Raw genomic sequence first — 17723 nt, 5'->3', positions numbered from 1 at the left:
ACACTTTTTATACCAGCTACTTGTGTCAAAGTTTCCTCTCTCTCAAAACAGCCAGTATTTCCCATTGTTTTCACTGGTGTTAAAGCCAGGAAGGCTGTTTGATAACTTAAGGCCAGAAGGGACCATCCCATCTTCTCCTCAGATCCCTTGTAAATCAGACCACTAAACATCACCTTGCCACCTCCACACCAAGACCATCAATCAGAATTAAGCCAGAGTACTGCACCCCTTGAGACTAAACTAGTGTGTGCCACAGGCAGAGAACAGGAGGTATCGTATTACACAATGAAGGAAATGGAGTTAGAGATATGAGCAAGTGACAGAGGTGGCCAAGCTTCACGCTCCAGAGGAAGGTGGAAAGCCTCCTTACCCCAGATCCCTGCCAATCTCAGAGGGCAAAATTCTTTCAAACACAGAATATGGCGATCAGTTACACCCGGAGCAAGATAGCATCCAAGCACCTGAGTGGGCCTTATCTTAGAGCACCAATCAGCCCCATTCACTGTCCCACCTCAGCTTCTGGGGTGGGGAACCCCCCTCCCCCACACCCCTACAAACTTTAAAGTTCGGCCACTCAGAGCAAAATGATACTACTTTCTCCATTTGCCTTGTAGAGATCACCGAATGGAATAACTTCAATTAGGGACATTAAGCAAGCCACGCTAATCGTGAACTTGGATATTTATTAGCTCTGTTTTAAAAAGGGAAATCTTTTATGGCTTTTTAATTAAAACCATCTGAAAGACCATACTGTGGTACAAGGCATTGGCTAAGTGGTGGATAAGCTAAAAATAGCCAACCAGACAAAAAAGACATGTGAAAAGGCTTTGACCATATGTCTGCACATCTAGATCAAACAAAGCAAAAAGCCTGAAGTTCTTTTAAGTTGCGAAAGTCTATGTTTACTAATCTATACCAGCAAAAAAGCTGGCTATGGACAGAGCTAGCAAGGGATCTTTTGAACTCAAGTAAAAAACAACTCCTGTGACACCTGCACATTTCTGTTTTCCAAAAGACACTTCAAATGCACCCAACTCTTTCTGAAGATTGCATATTGTGACAGCTATGAAGCACTGACCTAGCCAATGAGATGGCCAAGGAAAATTCTGGTGATGCACAAGTGATGTCAGTGATTCAGTAGGTTGAACCTTTCGATGCAAGTCAGCACTGGCCAGTGTTCCCTCTAACTTTTTCCATCCATGTGCAGAATAAGTTCTTACGTGTTTCTATCGGTGGTGCACATGTCGGCTCTGGGTGGATGTGGGCATTTTACTAGTTAGCTGAATAGCGCACGAATCTCTCCTGGATGACCACCCAGGCATTTAACTTACAGGAAATGTTGACAGTGGCCCACTGGAGCTGTTTTCAGATGTGAGGAGCCCTATTTGCTCGTTACAAGAGGCTAAATATTAGAGTAATTCATTCAGTACATCCTACAAATGCAGGGACTGAGGTGGCAGTGGGGAGTGTTAACAGTATAACAAGTGTTTTTTCTACAGCCGTAGTGACAAGCCTGAAAACATCCTCTACAGACAAAATAAAGGAGCTGCAGCCACCTCTAGACCTGGTAGCCACATACTCATAGTCCATCTAAATTTCATTACAATAGTGTCACACCAGGCTGTTAAGAGGGAGGCCACATCCGACCTAATGCCACCCACTGTCACCAAATAAAAGAAAGTAGATCTCAAGGTGGGTAAAGACAACGTAGTTAACAGCACTTTGTCTGGCAAGAAGCTACTTAATAACTGAGGCTGTGGAATCCCCATTCTGTGATGATTGTCTTTTTTTTTTTTTTTTTTAAACTGTTTTCTGTATGATCTCTCTGGTTTGTAATTGTTCCTGTCTGCTGTATAATTACTTTTGCTAAGTATAAATCAAATTAAGCTGAGAAGGGGTATGACTGGTTAGGTAATTCTGTTAAAGTAGGTTACAACTGGTTAGTAAAATTATACTAAAATAATTGGTCAAGGTTTAGCTTAGCAGGACTTAAGTTTCACTACTTAAACTGGAGTCCAAGAAGGAAAAAAACAGGAAGAAAAAAAAAAAAAAAGGACAGCAAGAAGGGAAAAACCTGGGAAGACTCACCCCAAAGACCAGAACTACCAGACCCTGAGGTGCAGCAACCAGCATCCAGAAAGACTGATTTTGTCTGTCCCAACAGGGCAAGCCTGCCTCCCTGCAGCAGGATTGGTGAGCATGATACGGAGTGCTTAGCATGTATTCTGCTTTCTTGGTCATTGTAAATAGAGAACATAATATTACTGTGTAAGGCTTTTTCAGGGGCACGGATCTTGCAGACTCACAGGAAATTATGGCCTGTGCCCTAGAAACTGGCTATGGATGGGAGTTTAAAACAGGGTCATGCCTTGAGCCCTTGGAATTGGGGTAAAGGTATGTGTAGCCCTGAAGCGTGAAAGGGATAAAGAAATTTGCCAGGGTAACGGGGTGAAGAGGAAGCCTTAGTGTTTTAAATTCCAAGGCATCTCCAAAGATATGAGCTTAGGCCTGATCATTTGACCTCTATGAACAGTCGGAATGCCAGTGATACTTAAAGTCACTTGTAGTCCTACTTACAACAGCTTCATTAAAAACTGAATATGCAGAGCTTTAGCATTTAAGTGGCAGTTGGCAGCATTAGCTGGTCTTGTTAATCCACAAGAAGCACGGCTTTGAGGAAGCTCTCGGATGCATGGAGGACGAGGGATGGGGCTCAGCTCCCACCTCGCGTGCCGGTGAAGGGTAGCACGCACACATGCACCTCACACCCACTAAACTCTTCCAAAATCAGCAGCCCCAGGACTGGGAAGTTGCCAGATAATCAAATATTCTGGATTATAAAAGGTATACCTAGCAATGTGTAACACTAAAGAAAAAGATTAGGTATTAAACAAAAGAATTTATGCAGAGTACTTTATTTACTAACAGTAGTGTTGTACACTAGAAATTTGTAAAAACAAAAAAGCAGTAAAGTAGCACTTTAAAAAGACAAAATAATTTATTAGGTGAGCTTTCATGGGACAGACCCACTTCTTCAGGCCATAGCCATACCAGCACAGACTCAATATTTGATCGTATATAGACTAGCACGGCTTTCTCTACTTATAAACTTGTACTGTATTTGCATTTACTTTCACTACACTGAACTAATGAAAAACAACTAAAATTTACTTATTGTTAAACTGCCATTATTTGAGAGTTCCAGGCTATACAAGTTTACTGCACATCATCATAGAACTGGAAGAGACCTTCAGAGGTCATAGAGTCCAGTCCCCTTATCACCATCCCTGAGAATTTTTGTTTTAAAAAACTTAACCTGCTGCAGACCCTTGAAAGGCTCCTTCAAGGACTGAGCTCACTACCACGTGTTTAACAAGGCCAATGCTCTAACCACTGAGCTATCTTGCTATCCCTCCCCATCATCCTAAGAGAGCCACCACCAAAAAGCAAGATCCGTACAACCTGCAGTATAAATCAACTAGTGGAGGTTATTTTTGTACTGAGTACCTCTCCTTCAGTGAGAGAAACCAGCTATTTTGCTTTGTTTGGATATCTTCCTTCCCACCCCCCACCCGTGTTCCTGCACCAGTTCATTCAGTTCTGAAGAGAGTCAAGAAACAACCCATCTCTTATCACACCCAGTCTAAGGATGGGTCAATTACACTTTGATATTTGTGCTTTACATGTTTTAGCTGCTGGAATATACTCGGCAGTCTTACTAGCTTTCATAAATCCTTTCACTGTTTTACAGCCAAAGTAAATTTCAAAAGATCCGCAGCTTTCTGCTTATGGTAAACGCAGTCTGGCTCAGCAGAAATGCTGGCTACCTCCAACACAACACAATCCTGAGAGCTCACCAGCCAGTCATGCGCATCTGCATGATCCACCTTTACCCTCATTCCAGCCATGTCTAAGCTCAGAGGTAACCAAGTAAATAAAGTCTACCTTAGTGTTTTCAGTGACTGTCCCACAACATAGGTAAAAAGCTGCAGATGCTTCTTACTGCATGAACTCTTCTGGGGTCCATGAGGAAAAAATTCAGGCATGTTTAAGGGCTCTGCTACCCAAAAACACTAACTGCATCTTCTGTTACGATGTGGGGGGGAACACATGTGGATACTTTTTTTAATGATTGTCCTATTTGCCAAGAGAATGCTTGTAGTCAGAAATAAGCGTCTTCACACCAACTGGCCCTGAAATAACCGACAGCGTGAATTACAACTGATGTAGTTCTTTTAGTTCTAGTTTCAAAGAGGATAAGACTATACAGGTAAAGGAACTGCCACACTGGGGCAGACCAGAGATCTATGTGCAATATCCTAACCGGAGCCAAAATAAGAAGCTTCAGAAAAAGGTGCAAGAACCCTGCAGTATACAGATCTGGAACCCTGCCCCACACATCCATGGTCTCAGCCTGCCCTAATTGACTAAAGGCTGGCTGGTTTGTGTTAAACTTTGAAAAACTGGCCTTGTCTACACTAGCCCAAATCTTCGACATGGCCATTTTGAAGATTACTAATGAGGTGCTGAAATTGCCACAGCTCATTGCCATGCAGCCCGCCCAGACGGGGGTCCCTTTCGAAAAGTGCTGCGGCCGGTGGCATGCTAATGAGGCGCTGAATATGTATTTCAGCACCTCATTAGTAGTCTTCAATATGGCCATTTGCATGGCCATTTCGAAGATTTGGGCTAGTGTAGACATAGCCATTAGGTCAGATATACATTCAAAAAACCTCACATGTTCATAGCTCTCTCTTTAAGTTTTACTGTAGCTCACATCTACAGGATCTGTGCTGTGCCCCAGCTTTTCAGCAGTGTCTCAGAGTAGCCCCTTACTTGTGTCCAACTCCAAAAGGTCCCACATTCTTCTACAAGGGGAGACCACACAAGCTGCACTATCTCCAAGACTTAGCATCTAGCTAAACATTCCTGGTCCACAGCGTGAGCTCTGCCGAGCCAGTCCAACTGATCAACCCCCTACTCAGAGATTTGACATCTTCGGAGATCAAGACACCAAGCACTCTTTCCTAAAGCAGAGTAGAGTTTGCTAGTCAGCTGGAAAACATAGGAAATGCCTTAGGCTAGCACGAAGCCCCCTCAAGCCATGTTTCTTCAGGAGCCACAGAGTTTCCTTTCTCTCTCTCCATCACTCCCAGGTCAGAACTGTCATCTCTTCCAGGAGCCTAGCTCTAACCCTAGCACTGTCTTCCTGCTACAGACCCAGGCTGAACTCGCATGTTCCACCTGCCCAAAGTTTCCTGTTGACAGGCATCAAATCGTTCAACCCTTAGAGTCTGTCTTCCCAGAACCTCAGTTGATACAAGTTGGTTTCAGGAAGTTCTAGAAGACCCATTCATTCAACAGACAGTTACATGACTCAAGCCCTTCATTATCTCACACCGTGCTCCAGGACAGCATTTTAATCCTTCTATATTCAATAGGTAATCTAAATCAAGTAAGTCTGTACCATTCACAAGATCAAGTGGGTTAGGCAATATCTTTTACTGAATCAACTTCCAACTGTTGGTTAAGATAAGCTTTCAAACTTGCACAGAACTCTTCAAACACTGCACTCTGCCAAGCGTATCATTCATAAAGATATTACACAGAAGAGCTCCGCTTTCACCAGAGCCAATACAGACAACCAGCACCCTCCATCTTGTGTTTTGTTTACAGCACTAGTGCAGCTGAGTTGATCCCAGAATACTACAGACTTGAGTTGGTCCAAAAAGCTATTTCCTCCCCCATCTTCTGTTGGTGAAAAACAAGCTTTTGAGCTAAACAATTCTCTCTCAGGTTCTTGGGTACTCTGTCTGAGACTCCTAGGACCTAATTTTTCAGTGTTTACTTAACTCGAGTATGTTCAAAGCACAGCCCTCTCTGCCTTCAATTGCACCTGAGAGTTCTCGGCACCGCTGCAAATCAACTCAGGCACCCAGAAAGTGAGAAGCAATTAGCAACTAGCTGTGACAAGTCCGATTTCAATGGCATATCCAGTAGCACATAAGAAATCCACGGCAGAGGCAAAGATCGCATTTCCCAAGGCAGCATTCAGCTGCCTTAGTCAGAAGGCCATCCTATCTCATTCACTATACACCTTTCAACTTTTGCAACAAAATGGAGCCAGGGGTCCTACAAACACTCAACCCTGATTCATCCCCAGAGCAGACTCATCCTATATTCTGCTCCAGTACTTTTCCTATAAGCTTCTGAGTCTTAATTCCCTCCCTGTTTCATTCACTGACCTCATATATTCTTGTTTTCTGGGCTTCATGGACTCTCTTGATTAAAGAGACAGGTCTTTGGCTTTGGGTGGGCCTAGACCCACCTCTAGTCAAGCTATAAATAGGCCTATGCATTAAATGAAGCAGGGAACCTGTGAGAAGAAAAAACTATTCATGAAACGGGGCTAAATCCAGGTTGTACAAGCAACTGTCTTGTAGACTCACACCATTTCCTAGGCTCTTACAACAGTGAAGGGACACTTACTGACACCCATGTGCTTCATAAGCACATATGGAACACTTAGCTCCACCCCACAGCCCTCCTTTTACTTCAGCTAATGGAATGGCTGACAGCAACAACAGGTGGTCATCCTGCATGTTGACCACGGTTAGAGACTAAGGAACTACTTTACCAGCAGGTTTCCTCTGCTGTCAGCAAACAGCTGTGAACATCGAGACTCAGGAAGCTTAGGTGCAATTCCAAGCTCTGGAAGGGAGGGTGCTTACACTAGTGCAGGGATCTGCAACAGAAATAGTGAGAAGAGCCATATTTTCAAATTCAGTTACAAACATCAGTCCAAGAGCCACAATGCATGTGACTAGGAGACAGCCCTTAAACCCCCAACTGTACTTTTTAATCACCCGTTTTAAAGACAGCACACATACAGGGTGTGTCTACACAGGCACAAATCTTCAAAATAGCCAACCAAGACCACAGTAGTGAGGGTGGGCATAGCTATCATCTCTGAGGAAGGTGGATTAACTCTGCCAGCAGAAGGCTTCTCCTCCACTAATGTCAAAGCTGCTTCCCTTGAGTGCTAAGTAGTGTTGGTGTAGCTGAACCATTGCCAGGTTTTAAATGTAGACCTGCCGTTAGTGGCCACTCCTAGCTGATTATGTTTTGTCCTCTAACAAAGCAGTTCTTAAGAGCTTAATCTTTGCAGGTCACCAAAAAAAAAAAAAAAAAAAACTAATGTACATAACACGGAAAAAAATTGAAAAAAAGTCCTTGAACTCAACTTCAGTGTCTTCTGGCAACAAGTTCCACTGGAGACTATACATTACATTAGTCTTTCACTGGTTTTAAATTTGTTGCCTCATTATGGAATATTCACTTGTTCCCATATCATCAGAACGAACACAAGTGCACGGCCTAACCTCTGAATACCATTCAGCATTTTGTATCATATTTGTTTCATTTTTAGCCGAACTAAATCCCATTTTTTCCTTCTGCACTCATACAGCTGCAAAGTTCTCTCTCATGTAGAAGTTATATATGACCCAAAAGGCGATTTCTCCTCCCTTGTTAATACTTCATAATACAATCTGGCTGACGCATCTACATGTATTTAAGGGTCAGCATGGTGGTGGTTTGAGTTCCTAAGCAGGGCTATGTTTCCAAAACGTCTGTTCTCCCAGCCAAAAACACAGCCCAGTGTCCCCTACATTATAACTTTCACGTCACAGACCTTTACATGATTACAGTGCTATATGCAAATAATTAGTTGCTTATTTCTCAGTCTCTGGAGAATTAAATTCATTAGTTTATCTAAAAATGCAGTAAAATGTGAAGGCCAATCAATAACGTAAATGATTAAACTGGATGAATTTGCCTAAATCAACACATTCCACATTGGGGGGGGGAGGGGGCAGGCAGCATTCCATTACTTCAGTTCATTTAAAAACTGAACACTGTCAAGACTTAATTAGCAGGATAAAAAGGATTCCTGCTTCTCGAAGTACAAAACTATTTGCATAAGTTTTACAGCATCAAGGTATGCTACTGAATGATACCGACTATTGAAGTGGGAGAGCAGAACATGAATTTGATCCTGCAAGTGAGAGGTCTTTTCAATGGCTGCAGTAACAAGTTCCTATCCAAGGCCTTCCTACAGCCATACAGAAGATTTAAGAGCATTTTGGAGGTGTCAAAAAGATGAGCAAAAGATTGATTCATTTGCCTTTCAGTTTTGATAAATGAACATTTGGATTTTTAAATTAACATCACTTTCAAATGTAGCATAAGATGAGCTATTTAATAAGAAAAGATTGCAGTACATTTTTCAGGATAAACCTGCAAGTTATATTTAGGATTACCATATTTGACCTTTCTAAAAAAAAAAAAAAAAGACACCCCTGAAATTTGTGTGTGTTAGCATGTGTATATATAGTACATTAATTCAACATGAGCTGGTAGATACTGATACAGAAATGCTCCCTTTCAGGGGTGTCCTCTTTTTTATATGGTAACTCCAGTAAAACGAGATGCTGTAAGTGACTACAGAGGAAATAAGAAGTCTGAGTTTGAAGAATCAAAACGCTAACAAATGCAAAATGGTTGGTTACAGATAAGAAATGGTTAATTGCTGCAAACATACACAGCAAGAGAAAACATTCTTCTTCTGGGCTCCCCAGGTCTTTTCTTCTGCCTGTGATTCATGCACAGATGAATCTCCAAACTACAAAATGTCAAGTATCAGAGGGGTAGCCAAGTTAGTCTGTATCTTCAGAAACAAGTCATGCATCTGACAAAGTGGGTCTTTGCACCCAGGAAAGCTTATGCTCCAAAATATCTTAGTCTATATAAGGTGCCACCGGACTCGTTTCACAAAAATAGCAAAGTCTTCGTATTTATCCCAGCAAAAAACTTCTCAGATGAAAACCATTTAAGACAGGTTCTTGCTCATTTTCCCCAACAAAGGTTAAATATCACTGAACATCCCAACGCATGCTGTGGAAGTTCATGAGCTCATCTGTGGGACTGAAAAGGACTGAACTTGCCAATGATTAGAGCAGTGTTTCCCAATTTTATTGGGCCATGGAACCTTCTTAAACTCTAAAGAATTTTGCAGAACTTCTAACAGTCATATGGCTTAATCTCCTCTCAACCCCAAACCTACCACCACCACCTCAGAATTTACCTGCTTCAGACCCAAACCAGCCCCCAGGACTAACCCATTCACCCAAGAGGTCCCCAGCCTAACCCCACCTGGACTAATTCCACCCAAGTTAGCTTCTCCAGTTACGTCAACCAACATGGCGGATGAATCTACCCTCCAATTCTAGTCCCCAGGGCCTGATTTCATCGGCCACCCACCCTATGGCAACACGAGAGGCCAGTTGCAGCCAATTAAAGGTGAGGACAACCCAGGAACTGCAGGACCTGTCTGGCTCCCCTTCTGGATAGCCACTGGCTTCCCTTGCCCCACCTCCATTGCGCACACCCTGGCTCCCTAGCAAGCAAGGGGCTCTCTGCAGCTCCTTGCCCTGCTGTTGAAATAACAGAACTAAATTCAGAAAGTTTAGTGGATGGATCCCTCCCACCACCCTGTTGGCCCTTAAACCACTTCAATTTACTTCTACTATTTCAGCAGCAGCAAGCCAGAGGAGGTGGTGGCGGCAGCAGCAGCATCTGGAGCTACAAACGATTCCTTAGGGCCACAAGTTCCTAATCATTTTCTTGTGGAACCCCGGGGGTTCCCCGCAACACCATTTGGAGAAAATGGAACTAGAGAATTCTCAGAGTATCTACATCATTACCAGGCATTTCAGAAACTGCAATGAAGACTAACCAAAATAGAGCACACACTTAACATGAGGGGCTGTGAAGAGAAGTTTACAAAAGGAACTGAAGGCTCCAAATGGAGTTGATGGATTACAGGCATGTAATATTTTCTGTGGTATGGATAACATTTATCTTAATCTAGTTAAGAACCAGACCACCATAAGGACAGCAGAGAAGCAACAAAACCTCTCTTACACTTGCTTCTATGATTATAAACAACATGAGGAATCCAAAATAGGAAGAGGCCATTGAAACATAGCTGATGGAATAAAAGTCTGAGGCCGTTCTCTCTCCTAGTATTTCATTGTAACTCCAGGTATCTATTCAAGTCTGTTTGCGAAAGAGATTATCACATTTCCTCAGTATCCAAATGATGGACAACAACTGAATAGTCACTGAAGACAAGACTACATAAAAAGCAGTTGCTTTTAAGTGTCAGTTTCACTTTTACGCAGCCAACTCAACATCCATCATGTTTAGATCAGCATGGGTAAAGTTAATTCTGAACAAGTGTTGGAAAAAACACCACACAAATAAATTGGAGTGGGAAGCAACAAAAGTTACAAGCCCAGCCAGTCGATTTGGGAACAGTTACCATTTCTACAGCATTTCAAACTTTCCATTTTGGATGCTAGGTCATCTGTTTAATGAACGTGATTAAGATGTGAGCGCATAGTATAAAGTTAATGTGAAGTTTAAACAAGACAGCTTGTTTTCACTCAGATGTGATTCTTCCCAACAAGAATTTTAATGACCAGTGCGCTAATGTATTGTGAGAATCAATTTCTGTGTTTAAACTATTTAAAGTCTGACATGCACTTCTCTACAATACACAACACACAAACACAGGGAAGACAATGCTGCATCTAATGGCTAATGTCTCACAGAGATATTGTAGTTACAGTACACAGCACAGTAACATACCCACTTCATTAGACATGTTAACAGGCTCAGAGTTTGTAACCTGTCCAAGGTCACAAGAAGCCATATGGCAGACATTCCAGGTGCTGTTAAACACCAGGGTGACAGGAAATGCTTAATCCCCATGTCCTAACCCTTGAGGCTACTTCAAACATTACGCAAAGTGAAAGAAGAGCCTTTAATTTGTGGCAAGAACTTGGCACTGAGGGAGTACCATTGTGGCTGTGTGGGGGCCCTGGACTTTAGAACAGTCTGACTCAAATTATAGGAACGATGTGGGGCAAGTTCTATGGCCTGTGTTCTAGAAGAGGTCAAGGCACACAATCAAACTGGTCCTTTTGAGTTCAAGATCAGATGAAAAGCTAACCCCATAAGCGATGTTAGTGTCTGGCTCTCAAGTGTCAAACTTCAGGACTGGTTTACAGATGGACTTATTCCTGATCAGGGGTCTGCAACCTTCAGCTCCGGAGCCACAAGGGGCTCTAAGGATTTCTGTATGGCTCCCAAGGCTATAATTGCAAAGTAAAAAAACCTCTGCCAATTATTTTCTATAAACAGTGAACATCTAAAATGCCCAACAATGAACTCATATCTAGATACAAAGTGATGTGATCTCAAAACATTGCATAACTCCCCCTTTAACACGTGCAGCACATTGTGGCTAGTATACGGTATCTGTGTTTTGATCAAGTTGCTAATAAAGTCTTCCTTTTGAAAAAGAAGCTTACGGCATTCCTGCTGGGAAGAGCAACACATTTTAAGAAAGAAAACTGGAATTAAACATGAATTAAAACTGGCATAATTAAAGGAAGTTCAGGAGGAAAGCGGCACACACACACACACACACACACACACACGTGAAGTGTGAGGAAATAGAATATGTAAAAAGTCTGAGTTTCCTGTAGTAAACCTGTAACCTCTTACAAATCACTGCATGTGCTGTTCTTAAAATAGGGTTACAAAAAGTGTGGGTATTTATTAAGGACTGTCTCCCATTCACAAACACTGACTCTTAAATTACTGATTTTTTTTAAACTTAATTAAAAATGGTTCTTCCTGCTATTTTGGTTGCCGTCCCCTGTTCCTGATGAGCTCCATGTTTGGAGGAGCTTATTCCAGAATAAGAGCGCTTTGTTTCTGTTCTGCTTCAGGTCAAGGTAATGAAAGATGACACTCTCTCTGGAAAGAGTTCCCCGCCCCCACCCCCCAAGCATTCATCAGGAGTAAGACCATGTGTAGACAAGTCCTGATTTCATAGGTGGTAAACAGATCACCTAAAAGCAACAGCCTAGCCCTCCCCCAGCCAACTGGAACTAAACGGGTGCATCTACACTAGGAACTAACTGCAAAGTTAACTTTGAAGTTAGGCACTACTTCGAAATAGCCAGCAGAGTCTACACGTATCTCCCCTTACTTCGAAGTTAACTTTGAAGTAGGGAGCCCAACTCCTTACTCCATTCCCAGGAATAGAATAGTGCCCTACTTCAAAGTTAAACTGTATGTAGACGCTCAGCTTCAAAGTTGCTTACCCAGCCAACGTGTAGTAGGTTATTATAAGATATCTGTCTATACTGGTCCAGGAAGCTCTCCTAGAAATAAAACATGCATCTGGTATCATTTCACTTTACATGACCTCTAGCTTAGGACATCTTAATGCTGCCATGAGATTGTATATTGCAGCCTTGCCTGACCCGAAGGTCTTACTCAGTTCTTTGCTAATACATCCAGGCTCAAGTGTATACCTTGCATTGGTAGGATGATAAAAGACAAGGGAGTACACACAGAATGCAGCTTGGTAATATGGCAATCATGCAGCCCCCTAAAGACCAGAAAACTAGTTCTGTTAACAGACACTATTTAGAGACCAGAACTTTAGCTGGGGGTTAAACACTTGATATAGCTTCAAAGCATTTCCTGATCATGCTGCAAGTACCACCTTTAGATGGGCAGCATATCACCTGTAACATTAGGAGTCTTGTCCCAGGACTGAGCATTTCCTGGATTACTCCAGTAAAGGCTCCCCCTTCACTCCTCTACTTCACCAGAAGAGTTTTAAACAAAATGCAGAAGTGTCCAGACAGAGGCTGAATACACACACTGTTTTCAACTTACTAAACTTTTTTAAAGCACAGTTATTTTGTACAAAACCTCTGAGTGTTAATATTACATATAGAATACCATAAAAAGAAAGCTCTTTCGTTACAGCACACCAGTGAGAGGAAAGGCTCTGAGCTCATTCCCAATTCTGCTACTGATTTTCTGTGGGTCCTTGAATATGTAATTTAATCTGTTTCTTTGGTTCCCCAGATGAAAGAAAGGTACCCTAATTTTACAGGTATATCATGAGGTTTGACAATGTATTAGCTCAGAAAAAAAGTCCTATCATTGCATAATGAAGTTAAATATCTCGATTTCACTTTGTAATGACTACAGAATTCTACACCACAGGAAGAATTATGCAATTCCTAAACACACTGGTATTCTGATCACTAATGAAGAGCATCTTCATACTTCAGTGGGGGACTCTGCTGCCACCTTGTGAAACAACAATTACTGCAGGTATCTACAATAAAAAAATACTGGACTAAAATGCACCCCTCCACCCCACCGCCATCACTGTAACATCCCAAGCCAGAAGAGTAATTGCTTCCCTCTTCCTGGGAAGTTAAATGCCATTCTTGACAGGGTCTTTACTACAACTCTGAACAGCATGTATGCCATATTAAAGATGGAGAAGGCAGTACCTTTTAGAGGACCAACTTCTGTTGTTCTAGCTTAGAGAGAGCTCTTCTTCAGGTTTGGGAAAGGTATTAAGAGTGTCACAGCTAAATACAAATAAAGTTTGATTCATTATCCCTCACCTGCCGACCCCAAAACACTGAGATATTCTGACCTCATTTAAAGCCAAGACTTCCCAAATCTGCACTAAATTAAGTTTACCACTTTCACAGCAACCTACATTCATGGGAGTGACACCTTCAAGGGCTAAAGTTGAATCACAAATCTTGTCTTACAGCCCTCATTTAACTAGTTACACTATCAGGTTGTAAAAGAGATGAAATGCAGGGCTCTTGTAGGGACACACATGTTTAAAACATCTTGGCACTAATTAGTTGTCTTTTTGGCAGTTCCAGCAAAGAGGCAGGACTGAATAGGCCACAAAGACTAAACTGTCCTCTCTCTCTTAGAGGTGGTCTCTAGGTTAGTGCTTTTTGGTAGCATTGATGGAAAGGCTTGCATTGCTTTTCTACTTGGTCTACTGTAGTGTTTTGCAATTTTTAAATAAAGTTCTCCTTTTTCAAAAAAATTGTAAGTACCCCCAGATTTCTCTCACATACCACTAAGTGTACATGTATCACTGGATGAGAAACACGGTCATAAAGTAATCGGAGGTCTTGAAGCAAGGGGCACTCAGTCTTTCCAGATTACTGTACCCTTTTCAGGAGTCATTTGTTTTGCATACCACCAAGTTATACTTCACTTAAAAACTACTTACTTATAAAGACATTGAAAAAAGGCACAGAAAGACTGTTACTGAAAACTTGCTGACTTTCTACTCATTACTAAATAAATGAATGAATTGGAATACAATTATATTCACATATCAGCGTAAGACATATGAAGGACTAGAATCAAGTCATTGTCTGAATGAACTTTCACATTGCACTGACTTTACTATTGTTTTATGTAACCCATTGTAAAACTAGGCAAATACTCAGAGATGATGTACCCCCAAAAGACCTCAGCATATAACCCTCAAGGGTACATGCACCCTGGGGGGCAGTGGGGTGGTTAAGAAACACTGGTCTAGAGGACTGCCATGCACAGGGCTGTCAAGATAGCAATTTTCACAAGCACTATAGCAAAAAAAATAAAAGATAGCCAACACCTTTCTTGAAACTAAACTCCAAGTCTGAGTCTACAGTTTCTTTAGAAGCATGTGCAAATCAAAGTCATAGTAGAAACCTAATGCTATATTTTGAAGAGGCCCCTTCTAAAACGTCCTTTGTATTTTCATGCAAATGATCTCTGCGGGACACATTCCCCAACTGCTTCAGCAGTATTGAGCTCCTGCTGGCACATTCCTTATATCAGCAGTGATGGCTGCATTAGAATTTGCATGGGATATTTACAATAATTAGACTGATCTACCTATAGTATATTAACATGCACCCATTATAAGGAGTCTTACATACTTTGATGTTTGACCTAACTCAACTTCCCCAACCCACACCCCACCCCTTCTGATTTGCCAACCTCAATAACAATTTTTTCCGATTGGTCAACCTTGATCATTTTTTGACTTGTGTGCTTTATATATAGAGTTTGTTCTGGTAAGGCTATGATTTGGAGAAGTGCGTCTGTCCCACGAAAGCTCATCACCTAATAAATTATTTTGTTAGTTTTTAAAGTGCTACATGACTGCTTTTTTGTTTTAACATGCAAACTTTCAAGACCAGTGGCACAGTTTCCAAAACTCTCTCTAGGCCCAATTAGCAAAGTTATTAATTACAAGTATTAACTAGCAGTGTACTCTTGGGACACATGAAGCTCAAAGGAATGAAGCATCTCACAGGAAAATAACACCATTAGAAGAGTGTGAGATTCACATAACATTTCAGACACATATGGAAGGTTTTAGCTTAGCTTAGTAGCATCCTTCAGTCTACGTAGACTATGGATCATGCCCTTCGTAGTTCCATTTAGGATCATCATTTGCAGCGCCGACTGTGAAGGCCCACACGAGAGTGACAGTCCTTGCTGCATCTGTTGCATGTGTAACTGCTATCTGTTACCTCCCATGTTGGTTCAACGGTGTCAAGTGATGCTGGAGTACCTCTCTAGACACAAGCCTGGGCAATTTTTTGGGACCCTGGGCTGCCCGGACACCAGTGTTTCCCTCTCGGCTTTACTGATGTAGTCCAAAGGAGAGGATAACCTCAGCTGCAGGAGTTGCCAGGTCAATGCCAGAAGTTGGCACAGAACCGGCTTGGGACTCCCCTCCAGATTTTCTGTCAGGGTTTACTCCCTTAGCCTTGCTCCCTCCCAGGATAACCCACAAGGCAGTGGGGATATGGAAGGTACTGTAATCTAAACAGTTAAGAGCCTTGTGTGCACTCCTATACCAATTTTAGGTTGCTGCCTTTGCAGGCATGCGACAGCTTTTAACTGTGATTTTGTTTTGTTATTCTATACCCATCCAAGTCCCAATCTGATGGGAGGCAAACCCCCACAGGTGACATCCATTTAAAGGAAAATTTTTAGCTCTATCTTGCATGAAGAATTATTGGGGGATTTAGGTCACTTATCCCCAACAGTCAGTCATAAGTGACGCTTCAACAACTAGAGTGCAGAAAGACTAGACAGGGCCAGATAACACTTGAGAAGAGCCAGAGCCACGAGGGCAGAGAGTAACAGGGTGCAAGCTGTTGGAAAGTGGGAAACAACGTGGAAATATTAATCATCATGAAGACTGGGGGGAGGAGAAAGGAAGTGCTCTCCCAGAAGGGGAGTTAGACCCCACTGCCCCAGGAGCACTGCAGGGGGGTGGGGGGGGGAAGGTCCAGCAGCAGAACGGGGGGAGCACGGAGCAATTCTGTGCTGGAGAACAAAGCCAAGCTGGGGAGATGGAGGACAGAGCAGTTCTGGGAGAAGGGGCGTATAACCCGGGGCGCTGGCAACTTGAGACACGGGAAGGCAGCAGCAAGGCCCGGCGGGGCGGGGGGCGCACAGCCAGGGAAGGGCGTTCGCATCAGAGCGGCTGGGAGAAGAGGGTAACCGAGCCAAGGCTACAGGGGGCCCAGGGCGCCTGAGCGACGGGCCGCGCTGAGAGCGGGGTACAGCGGCAGCAGCTGCAGCGCAGCCCGCGGGCTCCGGAGCCGGCGCGGTCCCGGCCCCCAGGGCGCGGGGGGCGGCCAGGCCCCGCTCTCACCTTCTTGCCCTTCTTGCCCTCATCCTCCATGGCTCCGGCGGGGGTGGGGGGCGGCGGCTGCCCCGGGCTGCTGCTGCTGCTGCTGCCTCCTGCGGCCCGAGCCCCCCCGGGGCATCCCCGCAGCCGCGCCCCGTCGGCGGCCGGGCGGCCCAGCGCCCCCTCACTGGGCTGCCATGGCAACAGCCGGCCCGCCAGCCGCGCTCCGTCCTGCCGCGAGCTCAGCGGCGGCAATAACTTTTCAATCCTGCCGCCATCTTGGGCGTCGGCTTCCCGGCGTGCTCAGCGCGGGCCGGCGCGGCCCTCCCCGCGCCCGGAGGACTGACGTCAGTCCTCCGCGAAAGGCAAAGAAGGGGACAGCGCATGTGCGGAGCCCCGACGGGCGGGGGGGGGGAAGGAGGGCGGAGACAGACATGCGCATGCGCTGTTTCCTTATTCACCTTCCTGCGGGAGGCTATGGCTGACACTAACCACGCCTTGGCCTACGCCCCTCCCACGTGCCCAGGGGCTAAGCTCCTCCCCACTATCCCTTGCCCCTCCCCTCTCCAAGGGCTCAGCCCCTCCCCACTGATCCCTGCCCCCACCGGCCCATAGCCTAAGCCCCTCCCCACTGATCCCCAACCAGCCAGAGCCCCCCCAGCTTGGCACAGCTGTGCCCTATCCAGTGGATGGGAACAGCCCCAGCTGTGAAAGGAGCCAGCTCGGGCCCCCAGGCTGGCACAGTGGCCAGTGAGCAGAGTGTCAGACACCAGCCATGTGCAGCGCTGCCTGAAACCAGCACCCCACATCACTGCCCCTCTTCCAGCCCTCACCCACGTTCCTACAAGTAGCCGCTCCTGCCACTCACTGCCAACTTTGTAATATTTAAAATGTCCAGCCCCAGTGCCCCAGCTCTTAATGCCTCCTTCCCACTCCCTCCAGTGCTCACTGCTTTCTCCTGCTCCACCCATAGGTCAGGAGCAGGGGTCAGCAACCAAAATAGCAAGAAGAGCCATTTTTTCCAATTCGGTAAAAAACTGAATCCAAGAGCCGCAATGCATGTGAATACGAGAGAGTAACCTCAAACCGTCCTTTTTGTAACCCC

The 17723-nt window shown here is 44.2% G+C and overlaps 1 protein-coding gene across 3 annotated transcripts in view; it reads right to left on the bottom strand.

Moving 5' to 3' along the window:
- CCM2 (CCM2 scaffold protein) overlaps nucleotides 1-16901 on the bottom strand; it is an 81133-nt gene extending 64232 nt beyond the window's left edge. For all 3 annotated transcript variants that reach the window (XM_074985246.1, XM_074985247.1, XM_074985248.1), the window contains exon 1: nucleotides 16643-16901. In XM_074985246.1, coding sequence (XP_074841347.1) covers nucleotides 16643-16665 — 23 coding nt within the window. In that variant the 5' untranslated portion in view covers nucleotides 16666-16901. The remainder of the gene's footprint in view (nucleotides 1-16642) is intronic.
- Nucleotides 16902-17723: the final 822 nt, after the last annotated feature.

The sequence above is a fragment of the Carettochelys insculpta genome, chromosome 2 (assembly GCF_033958435.1).
Source record: "Carettochelys insculpta isolate YL-2023 chromosome 2, ASM3395843v1, whole genome shotgun sequence".
Classification (NCBI taxonomy): Eukaryota; Metazoa; Chordata; order Testudines; family Carettochelyidae; genus Carettochelys; species Carettochelys insculpta.
Note: the sequence above shows the minus strand (reverse complement) of the source record. Positions and strands in the feature narration are given on the sequence as shown.